This window comes from Chelonia mydas, chromosome 9, assembly GCF_015237465.2.
Source record: "Chelonia mydas isolate rCheMyd1 chromosome 9, rCheMyd1.pri.v2, whole genome shotgun sequence".
NCBI classification, from domain to species: domain Eukaryota; kingdom Metazoa; phylum Chordata; order Testudines; family Cheloniidae; genus Chelonia; species Chelonia mydas.
The window spans coordinates 89614923-89626779 of record NC_057855.1 but is presented as its reverse complement, the minus strand read 5'-3'; the positions used below and the strand labels follow the sequence as shown (position 1 = coordinate 89626779).

Here is an 11857-nt window from a genome sequence, read left to right as displayed (position 1 = left end):
ACATTCACTTGGAAGTGAATTATGAACTACAGACTTAAAACACACACAGCTGTTCTTTGGCAAGTTAATTTATAGAGATTTAAATTTTCTCTCAATGTGTCATTTTCTTAGATCTTTATGAAGGCTGGTTATGCATTCTAATCAATGCATTCCATAGAAAGAGATAAAGCTTGATCTGAGGCAGGAGAACATTTGTTTCAGTGAAAGAATGGTTCTGAAGCAATAGTAGGTTATTCCCTTTCCATAACTGTGATCCAGTGATCATTGACATATTTTGGTGCTGGCATCTCTCTGCATAACCGTTTGCACAAGTGGCATGGCACAAGGGACACCATTTTTGAAGTAAAGTCACGATTTTAGCACCATGGGGCGGACCTAAGCTAGTATGATCTTAAAGTGGATTTAAACACTTCTGAGAAAAAGCATAGGGAGCTTCAACACCAAGCCCCAGCCTTATGTGCCCTCTAAAGGGCCAATCTTACATCAGTGAACTGAAGCCAGTAAATGCTCATTTATTTTAACGGGAGCAAGGGCTCACGGAAACAGCAGTGATGCTGCTGACCATTGCACCTCTCAGTGAGTGCCTTGCGAGCAGATCAGCATCTATCTCTATGTGAGGACAGCCTGCATTTAACCAGGGAGGAAAGAATAGGGCCAACTCCTCAGCTAATGTAAATCAGCACAGCTCTGCTGACTTCAGTGGAGCTACACCAATGTTCACAGCTGAGGTTTAGCCCTGTAAACTTCATTTTGGAGTGGTTGGGATCAAGTTGAAGCTGCAGACACCCCTTTCTGCCTCAGTTCTGTGATGCCACAGATCCCTCTCTTGTGCTGCACAGGAAGACTTGGATCTGAGAAGAAGAATCCTTCAGATATTGTTTCCTTGGCCCAAACTGTTTTTACAATTTTGCCGTCCCTCAACATGGGTCCTGTGTATATCTAGAAAATTCACACTCTGATAACGACATTGTTACAGTTACACTAAGGAAAGTTTCTTTAACATAAGCAGGACCTTAGATCAGTGGTTCTCAAACTTTTTTTTCATGGACCACTTGAAAATTGCTGAGGGTCTCAGTGGATCACTTAATGATCTTTCCAAATGTTGTTTGTACCGTTAGCTAACTATTGTAAAGTGCTTTGGATAAAAGCACTATATAAAAAAACCCTTAATAATTAACCTTTTTTGGTTCTACAAATAAAAGCACACAACTCATATTTTAATATCAGTAGTCTTACCTTTCTAATGCAATGGATGTGCCCTCTCTCCCCCACCGCAGCAGCCCCTGAGCTGGGGCTGGAAGGAGGGCTGTCTCTCCCCGACAGCCGTAACCCTACAGCTGGGGAAAGTTGCCTCTTTCTCTGGCTGCTGCAGCCCTGCACATCCCAAATCCCCCCCTCCCACCTATTCCCTATTCCCCCCATCTCACATGTGTGTCTTCTCCAGGATCCAGGCACCTAATTAGTGGAGCTGTGCAGGTGTGGCTCCACTAATTAGGTGGGTGGCCCTTCAATGTCTCATGTGCGGCCGCCTAGACGCTCACCTTAGAGGGATCTATCCGCGGACCACCCAAATGGAGCTCGTGGACCACTGGTGGTCCATAGACCACAGTTTGAGAACCTCTGCCTTAGATGATAAATAAATCCTTTCAGATGTTTAGGAACAATACAGTACTCAAAATCTCACTGCTGAAAAGTCTTGGGTTACACACACGACAGTTCACATAATTGACCTACTTTGCCACATCATCTTGTTGAGTAGAAATCTTTCCAGCATGATTTCTTGAAAAGAACTCAAACATGTCTCTGACTCAAGCCTCTTGGGCAGAATTTCTTCAGGGAGTGGAACCACAGGAGCATGAGTGAACCTAATCTGCTCTGGTTCCTCTTGGTGAGCAAAATAAAAAAGGAGATATCCAGATTTCCCAGTGGTAACCTCAGTGCTTCTATGGTAGTCATTAAAGTCATTACCGCCATTACCATTTGCAAGTACCACAGTATTTCCTGAACTCTGTATTTGCAAAGATTTTAACGGAGCATGCACTATGTACAATGAGAACAAATGAACTGCAAAATAAGACAGAAGCCCACAGTTTTTTAGGATTGTGTGTCAGTTATTGTTCTCTGGCAGCAGAGGACCAACCTCAGGCACATTGTTATTAAAAAAGGTTAACAAAGGACCAACCCTAGCCCCAGGCAGGTTCCTATTTCTAGCTTGCCTGGAGAGCCACTCCTACCACTGCTTGTAAATTACATACCTCCATAATGTCAAAGAATATTTATGTAAATACAAAGTGGGCAGTTCAAAATTTATAAGGGTGTGTACATCAGAGTTGCACAACTTCATAATGTCACAGGTCAGGTCAGTTAACGACTAATGAGAAAGGAAATAAAAATGCAAAGCCTTATGAATAATACAAATACATGGACTACGATGCTGGTAGTGTTAGAATCACAGGAACAGAGGACTGGAAGGGTCCCCCCCAAAAAGATCATCTAGTCACCCCCCCTGCGCTTGGAGTGAGGACCAAGTATACCTAGACCATCCCTGAGAAGGTGTTTGTCTAACCTGTTCATAAAACTCTCCAGTGATGGAAATTCCAGTGCCTCCCTTGGAAGCCTGTTTGTATTCTTAGAAAAGTTTTTTTTGTCTAATATCTTACCTAAATCACCATTGCTACAGTTTATGAAAATTAGTTCTTGTCCAACCTTCAGTGAACATGGAGAACACTTGATCACCATCCTCTTTGTAACTGACCTTAAGCTATTTGAAGACTGTTATTGGTCCCCACTCCCTTTCCTTCAGGTTTCTTTTCTCAAGACTAAAGTTCAGGTTTTGGGTTTTTTTATTAACCTTTCCTCTGAGGTTGGGCTTTCTAAACCCTTTCTCATTTTTTGTTGAGCTCCTCTGGACTCCAGGCAAAGTGAAAGAAAACAGAAAGACCATTGTTTCTCAAAACACACAAGTTAGTGATTTACAGATTGTTGGGCATATGCAAATATTTAAGGATGTAAACATTGTGCATGCATTTAACAAGAAATGTGCAGAGCTAGAGTATTTACAAATGGACTTTAGCCAATGCAAAAGTGTGTCAATGCGATATTAAAACTAGCCTATTAAGCAAAGGGAGGAAATGGGGTGGGGGGGAGGAGAGAGAGGGGGAGAGTGAGCTTGCACAAGTTTAACTCTGCCCTCGTGTGCACATGTATTACAGTAGGAACGCCACTAGCTGTCACCTTCAGCCCCCAACTAAAACCTCTCCAATGCATCATCAAGGATCTGCAACCTATCCTGAAGGACGACCCATCACTCTCTCAGATCTTGGGAGACAGGCCAGTCCTTGCCTACAGACAGCCCCCCAACCTGAAGCAAACACTCACCAGCAACAACACACCACACAACAGAACCACTAACCCAGGAACCTATCCTTGCAACAAAGCCCGTTGCCAACTCTGTCCACATATCTATTCAGGGGACACCGTCATAGGGCCTAATCACATCAGCCACACTATCAGAGGCTCATTCACCTGCACATCTACCAATGTGATATATGCCATCATGTGCCAGCAATGCCCCTCTGCCATGTACATTGGCCAAACTGGACAGTCTCTACGTAAAAGAATAAATGGACACAAATCAGACGTCAAGAATTATAACATTCAAAAACCAGTCGGAGAACACTTCAATCTCTCTGGTCACTCGATTACAGACCTAAACATGGCAATTTCTTCAACAAAAAAACTTCAAAAACAGACTCCAACGAGAGACTGCTGAATTGGAATTAATTTGCAAACTGGACACCATTACATTAGGCTTGAATAGACTGGGAGTGGATGGGTCATTACACAAGTAAAACTATTTCCCCATATTTATTCCTCCCCTGCTGTTCCTCAGACCTTCTTGTCAACTGCTGGAAATGACCAACCTTGATTATCACTACAAAAGGTTCCCCCGCCCCCCTGCTGGTAACAGCTCACCTTACCTGATCACTCTCCTTACAGTGTGCATGGTAACACCCATTGTTTCATGCTCTCTGTGTATATAAATCTCCCCACTGTATTTTCCACTGCATGCATCCGATGAAGTGAGCTGTAGCTCACGAAAGCTTATGCTCAAATAAATTTGTTAGTCTCTAAGGTGCCCAAGTCCTCCTTTTCTTTTTGCGGATACAGACTAACAGCTGTTTCTCAATGGAATAAATTTTGCAGCCACCATGTATACATGCATACTATCTTTATTCCCCTTAATCCAGATCTTTCATCTTTCTACTGGTGCATTCTCCTCTGCCCGCACCCCAATCTCATGCCTTATGTATGCTAGACACTTTGCAAAACATAAGGCACACCATCCCTACCCGAGAGCTTACAATCTCAGGAAAATCAATTCAACATTATTTTCATGCACACTGACAATGGGGAGATGCATAGCAGAATATTTGCCCCACCTACATGCCCCTGTGGTCCAGACTCTGCCTTTTATATTACGAGCAGAAAGAGAAAAACGTAATTATTGCACTTCAGAGAACTGCAGAATGGTAAACAGGCTTTAGCACTCTGTGTTCACATGGAGAAACCCAGTTACAAGAGACAGGAGCAGAAATAGGAATTGTAAAATATATTACTATCAGCTAGACTTCCCATAGTTTGATGAGTCAGTTTGGGCCAGATCTTGCTTCTGTTGAACTGTTGCCAGTGGAAGTTTAGCTACTGCCATAACAGGGAGGATGACAGAGCCCTTGGATAGCAGAGCTGTCATTATCTTCTGGTATATTTGTTTCAGCTTGCACAACTCCCTCTCATGACCAGCATCCACACAGGCTGTCCACTCTCTATGCTTGTCACATTCCAATCCTTCATTAGCAGTGGAGACCCAGTTAGTGGAGACAGCATGCAGAATCTGATTCCACTCAACTTAATTCACAGGTTGAGCAAACAAGATGACTAGTGCTTTCTAGAGCAGGGGTTCTGAAACTGCAGTCCGTGAGCTCCATTCAGGTGGTCCGTGGATAGTTCCCTCTAAGGCGTGAGCCCGGGTGGCCGCGCACACAATAATGAAGGGCCACCCACATAATTAGTGGAGCCGCGCAGGTGTGGCCTTAGGGGTGGGTGAATAGGTGGTAGATGGGAGGGGGCAGTGGGTGACAAGAGGGGGTGGGAGGAATTTGGGACATGCAGGGCTGCGTCAGCCAGAGAAAGAAGCGACTTTCTCCAGCTCCAGGGCTGCGGCTGGCAGGGAGAGGGCCCTCTTCCCAGCCTCCACCCTGTGGCAGGGGAGAGACTCCCCCTCCTTCCAGCCTCAGCTCGGGGGCTGCTGCAGCGGGGGAGAGAGGGCACATCCATCGCATTAGAAAGGTAAGACTGGTGATATTAAAATATGAGCAGTGTGCTTTATTTGTAGGACAAAAAATGTTTTTTTGTTCTACAGCGCTTTTATCCAAAGCGCTTTAAAACAGTTAACGGTACAAGCAACATGTGGAAAAATCATCAAGTGGTCCGCTGAGACCCTCAGCAATTTAAGTGGTCCGCAAAAAAAAAAAAAAAATTTGGGAACCACTCTTCTAGAGCTTGCAGATTATCTAGTAATTCTCGCAAAAGCAAGCTGGGTTACCTAATAATGGACTTTCTAGGAAGTGCGATGCGTACACTGACTGGGTATGTGTTTATCATCTTAATACTTTATTTAAAAGGTACAGTAGTTCTTAAAGTTATATGTACCATTGAACAGCCACATGGAATTTTGTAACACTTCTGCCACTGTATTTCAAGGTGTGCAATATCCATTTAAAACATTGATGAAATGTGCAAATCACCAACATACCAGTTCTTAAAAATAGCATGGCTGCTACATTTGCATATAATCTACAATTGGAGTTAGAGCTTTACCGATCCCTTTTTAGGTTATCGCATCAACCTTTGTTTTTGCTCTTGAAATACCAGCCTTGATTGCCTGTTTCTCCTATACCACCTCTTCTGTAGGCAAGCTTGTCAAAAATCCTTAAAGCCACTTCCCCCTTCATCAACTCCCTTCTTAAAACTCCTCTGCTGTGGTGCATGTAGAAAACAGACAGCCGCTAGGCTGTTGAGAGAATTGTTACAGCTAGCCTGTGAATTAGGTATACAGCTAGCCTATGCAATGCATCACACCCCCACCCTCTTTCTCCCCCCCCCCGAACTCTTCCAGCTTGTTCCATGCACCTGTTGTGGTTTGTCTCTTCAATTGAAAGCAGAGACTATCATTTACTGTACTTGTAGAAAGGTTTATAATGGTTTAGGCCCTCAGCGTGCAAACAGTAAACATGTCAAAACAGTATTACCTATTATGTTATGGGTGATAGGTAGTATGCATTACTATCTGATATTTAGTAATGTTTTTGGTCTTTGAAACACCATTCTTCTCAGATAGGGACATGAGAGGAAAAAACCCAAACAGTTTTGCGATTGTGGATGGAAAAAGGAATGAGAAGCACTGAAATAGCTGGAAGAAAAGGAGTACTTGTGGCACCTTAGAGACTAACCAATTTATTTGAGCATAAGCTTTGGTGAGCTACAGCTCACTTTGCTCAAAATAAATTGGTTAGTCTCTAAGGTGCCACAAGTACCCCTTTTCTTTTTGTGAATACAGACTAACACGGCTGCTACTCTGAAACCTGAAATAGCTGACTAAGTTTCCACCGAGAGGAGGAATTTAGTAATAAAAGTGGTTATGTACAAACATAAATAAGTATCAGACAGGCAATTTGAATATAGTTTTATTTACATTTTCATATTCAAAGAAATTCAGTACAAATCATGAAATATTTACAACATTTTTAATCATACTACACAGAAGTAAGAAAATGCATTGTTTTCTCCCAAGAATTCAAACAGTAGTACATTATTGCTGTTCTTTAGACTAAATTCTGTTAGCATTAGTATTACAAACAAAACCACAGAATAAAGAATAAAGACACAAAATAAAAATAAAGTGCATTTATAGATGTACTTAGTTAACTTTGGTGGATGAGGCTCTAGACTTTGTACTAAGGCACCCTTGTGTTCCACTCCCCCCAAATATTAGAAAATTATCAGCCGTAATTTATAGCTACATTTACAGGACATCAGTCGAGTCATTGCAATTTTATCCAGTTTGCTAAACTATGCACCCCCCGATACTCAGTAGCATTCTTTATCACCTGTTGCCTTACCATGTTCTAGTCGGTGTTTGTAGACCTTCACCCTCAGTTGACAGTCTTCAGCATTTCAGACTCCCACAAAGCGTGGACTAGCAAACATTGCTGGTGTTGCAGCTATTTAGACAACCCCTGAGCCATAAGATAGCCTTCAGACTCCATTTAAAAGTTAGAAGAAGTTTGAGAAAGTGAATAGGTTTTGTGTTTTTTTTTTTTTTTTAAAAATACAGCACTTCTGGAATTGTTCCCTTTACAATATTGTGCAAGTCAGACTTGACCTGTTATTAAAACCCTTCAAATAGGTTTAGGAATATATGTTGCATTATATGACTGATTAGAACCTTTAGCTCATCTGAAATAGGTTTAATATTCCACAAAAATATTTGGGGGGCAGGGGAAGGTTGATAGGCATTTAGTTTGTAATTCTGTCCTACTAATTTGGAGCAGTGACAGTTAACATGAACACTGCTTTACATAAAACAATTAAGTATCTATAAGTCCAGATCAAAATTGATTTGGTTGTAATAGAAATCCATCTTTATACTAAATCTGTAAGCTCCAAATCAAACAATTCCCAACAGAGACAGCTACTACAGGAGCATCCGCTTAGTACAATATTTAAAAAAGCAGCGTATGTTTTCACAGGCTGAATGGAAATGTCACTGCACAAGACTGGCTGGGTTAGGAAGGTTTGGTTCAATGTTAAAATCAGATGGTTTTCTTCATACGTTCTTTTGAGACAATTTTATCTGAAGAATACTTAAACTAAATTCCAACGGAAGATAAAAAGGTTTAAATTAGCAGAAGGTTAAAGTTTTCAAACCATGTAATTGTGATCTATTAAAAAATTTCATTTCATCCCAATATTTCCAATGCAACATTGCTGCTACAGAGTATTTCATTTGTTACACGGTTTGACGTACATATGACCACAACTGGCAGTTTGTTACAACAGGTTCAGATTCCGCATTACTTGACCAATTTTTAGGATTTGATTTCCTGAACGCGGGTTTCATCTGCTTCAAAGCTTGGGTTGTCAAGGTGAGGAAGGACCTCCACTGCTGGAGACTGGGACTCATTGTTTACGAGATGCAGACTGTCATCTTTTAGAATGAAACAAAAGAAAAAAAACAATTAATAAATAGCTTTTGGGTCACTTAATTATCCTGAAGTATATAACACACACTAACTTTTCCTCTCCCGAGCATCATGCTCTCTACACAAACAGACCTACTTGCCATACGCTAACATGTTGCAACTGAAATGTTGCTCTGTACCCCTACATGCAGCACAGACCCTTCTGGGCTGCAGTTTTCACCCTCTCCCCACTACTTCACCATTGGCACCTTTGGAAATAAAGGGTAATGCCAACTACACTTTTGTGTTAACATCTCATTGAGTACACCCAATATGGGGCAGAGTGCCAGGTTATAGTTGTGTGGTAGATCCTGGATAAGAGGGTGAAGACAGAAAGAAGCTTAACAAAATGTATCAGGTACTGTAGCCTCACGCTAGTTACAATACACTAAAACTTAAAACAAAAGAAAGGGAATATGAATGCATACAAGAGCTGGGAGGAAATGTAAATAAATATTAAGTGGCAAGAAGAGAAAAAGAGTTAAGCTATTTCAATCATTTATGTAAATACACTGAAGTGGCATATGTTTGGGGGGGGATGTAAAAAAAACGTAGCCTTTAAGAATTCTGAATGAAAGAAAAGATCCACTTGTCTAGTTTGAGCAGAGCACACTCGCTCTTGTCTGAACAATTCTACCTGCATTTTCCAGGGCAAGACACCCAACAGGTGGCAGCAAATACCATGCTTTCCGATTGTTTTAATTATTCATTTGAACCATTTCCTATTACACACACAAAAAAGCGCTCTGCTTGTTGCCTTTATCATCATCATTCTGGAATCCACTGAAAAAAATTTTTTTTCAGGTGGGAAGAGCCCAGATAAAGCAACAGCAAAAATACTGAGCCATTTGGGGAAGTTGAATTTAATAGGAAGATTAAACTTACAAATCACATAAAGGATACAAGTACAGAGCAATTTCGCTACATTTTCTATATCTGTTCTAGTTTATAGACAAGAGATCGATAGCTTATTTCTGATAGGAGAAAGTATGTTATTAATTTGTAGAAGAGACTATAAATACTTCAAAGGATATTTATAAAGTCATGTTTTTTGTTTTCTATTCAAGTTTGGGAAATCTGAAATTCAGTATGATATTTACCATTTTTAATCATACTGCACTGCATCATTTAGAGTATTACAATACTCTTCATAAGTCTTCCATAACTAGTGCAAAATTTCAAGAATGTAGATTAATCTAGTGATATTGTAGAAACTACATTTGACATGGAAAGGTCTCACTGCCCTTGTAACATGGGCTAATCTGAGAAATTCCTTTGAATTTGAATAGCTGAAATCCATAGTTTACCAGTTAAACTTACATTCTCTTTTCTTTGACCTTGTTCCTCACTAGGATCAGAAAAAACTAGTTTCTCCTAGCTCTCTTAATGCAGCACAAATGCTAGAAAGCAGGAAACCTGATTGACACCAATGGTAAATTAAGATTTTCTTCTTCATAAGAGTCCTGGGCTTAATGCAACCAAACACCATTAAACTTTGTGGCCATGAACAGATTTTCATATAAGTTACATATTCAGTTCTAATGTTAATACTAAAACTTGTCAAGCTCCTTCCCAGAGTTAATACACATCTAGTATTTCGGATCCCACTCAGTGCATGGTTTCTTAACCTTTGCTGCACAGAGCATTCAGGAAGGGGAGCAGATGGGTTTCCCTTATACAAACTTCCAGCTTATACGAACGGCCAGTTATACTGCCCAGCTGAATTTGGTGAGATGGCACCTTGGGCATGGATCTAGGCAGAAGTTCAAGTTGAATCCACTGGTGTTTCCCTTAACTTCAACTTCCGCCTCAAGAATGGAGTCCTACCTTTTGTTTTACTGGTTAAGGGCCTTTTTCAACACTCGCAAGACCTATACTCCTATCAGACTTCTTTTTCTAGGAAGAAGATTTTTACTAGACAATAGCCTTTGACTACTAGCCTTCACTAGAATTTGGTTGGCCTGAGTGCACTCTGCTTCTGAGTAGGGGCAATTTAAATAGCCATACCAAAACAAAACTGAAGTTGTCCTGCAGCATGAGAACATGCAATGAGGGGCTAATGGAATTTGTATAAACAATTACTGACAGAGACAGGGATCACTGAATACTTACGCTCTGAAGATGCATGTTCCTCTAGAATCGGCTCATCTGTTCCTTGCACTGAAGCATATCCAGATGATGCAGTCTCACTACGATTATCCTCTTCGTTAAGTGAAGCTCTATTTGATGCTTCATTGGACACCGTGGTCTGGAAAGACTCTGCTCCATCTTCTATATCCACCTTTTTAAAGTCAAATGATTTAAAATAAGGTGCAACTCTAGTTGTCCACTTTATCTATGAAGCTGTAGCCTGCCCAACACAGCTGTCATATTAAACCTTGTGTCTACAGGGCAAGTGGGGCAACGTGCCTGCTGCCTTCTTGGAACAACCCTCCTGAGTAGTGCACAGTGAAACTAAAAGGAGATAAAATATGGAACACAGGCTCATGGGCTAAGCAACAATCCGCTCGACAGAGCCACCTTCCACAGGGGCTCCTTTCAGGGCCAGTACTGCAAACCCTGGTGGTAGGCCTAGTTCTCAAAGGACAAGTTAAATATTTTTCTACACACCCAGCAGAGGAGAAAGGTAACCTGACATGATCTAGTGAAGCAAACTGGAAGAGGTTCATATATTTATTACCTTGTGTATTCCTGTTCTCTGCACTCTCCATTTCCCCTTCCTCCAAAACACACAATATAGTACAGCTGATTTCTCAGTGTCTCACTCTGACACTTCCCTAGGTCAGAGGTGCCTAATAAACTGACAGTCTCTGATAAACACAAGCTCCTTAAAAGTATGTTATTAGAAGCCATCTGCTGAAGGGAGGAGAGTGATCTCTGCCAGCCTTCTTGTCATCTAAAGACTCCTGGGGATTTAATTAAATAGCTGCAGGGGTGGTGGAATGGAGGAAAAGTGGTAATTACCTGAATCTGCCAAAAAATGCAGGCCAACCCCACTAACGTAACTAATTTATTCCAAGAAGAGTTGCAACTCTCAAATGCACACATCTGCTAGCCTGGCCTGCTATAAGACCCATCCAAATAAGTTTGCTGTTAAACGCAGCTACTAATTCTTTTTTATGACACTTGTAATCTACAACGGAGCATGTCACGAAACATTTTAAATAGTCAATGAGCAGCTACTAAGCCATGCCAAGTAGCAGCAGTTTTCACCAAGAGATTAGTCTTTGCTGTTTTAAGTGCCACACAGAATATCGTACTATGGGAGATATTCACAAAGCCTCAGTGCTTATTCTCTACATTCTAGGAGTAGCTAAAAAAAAAGTCAGCTGATTCATTTTACTAGCACTAACATTTCTGAAGTCATCTGTCACTAGGAAAGAATGTTAACTCACCTCAATTCCCAAAGCTTTGAGTATGTCCAATTTGCACATAGGACATGTCCTGTGTTCTAATAACCAGGGATCAACACAAGTCTTGTGGAAGAGATGGCTGGTAGGAAAAAAGTTAACCATCACTATTTCAGTCTTAACACCGTTTGGTCATCATAGAGC

At 41.1% G+C, this 11857-nt stretch overlaps 1 protein-coding gene across 1 annotated transcript in view; it reads right to left on the bottom strand.

Annotated features, from left to right (window-relative positions):
* Positions 1-6735: 6735 nt before the first annotated feature.
* Positions 6736-11857, bottom strand: part of RNF128 (ring finger protein 128) — a 44611-nt gene continuing 39489 nt past the window's right edge. The window contains exons 5-7 of the mRNA XM_037908099.2: positions 11699-11795; positions 10416-10584; positions 6736-8269 (exon numbers count right to left, since the gene is read on the bottom strand). Coding sequence (XP_037764027.1) covers positions 8151-8269; positions 10416-10584; positions 11699-11795 — 385 coding nt within the window. The 3' untranslated portion in view covers positions 6736-8150. The remainder of the gene's footprint in view (positions 8270-10415; positions 10585-11698; positions 11796-11857) is intronic.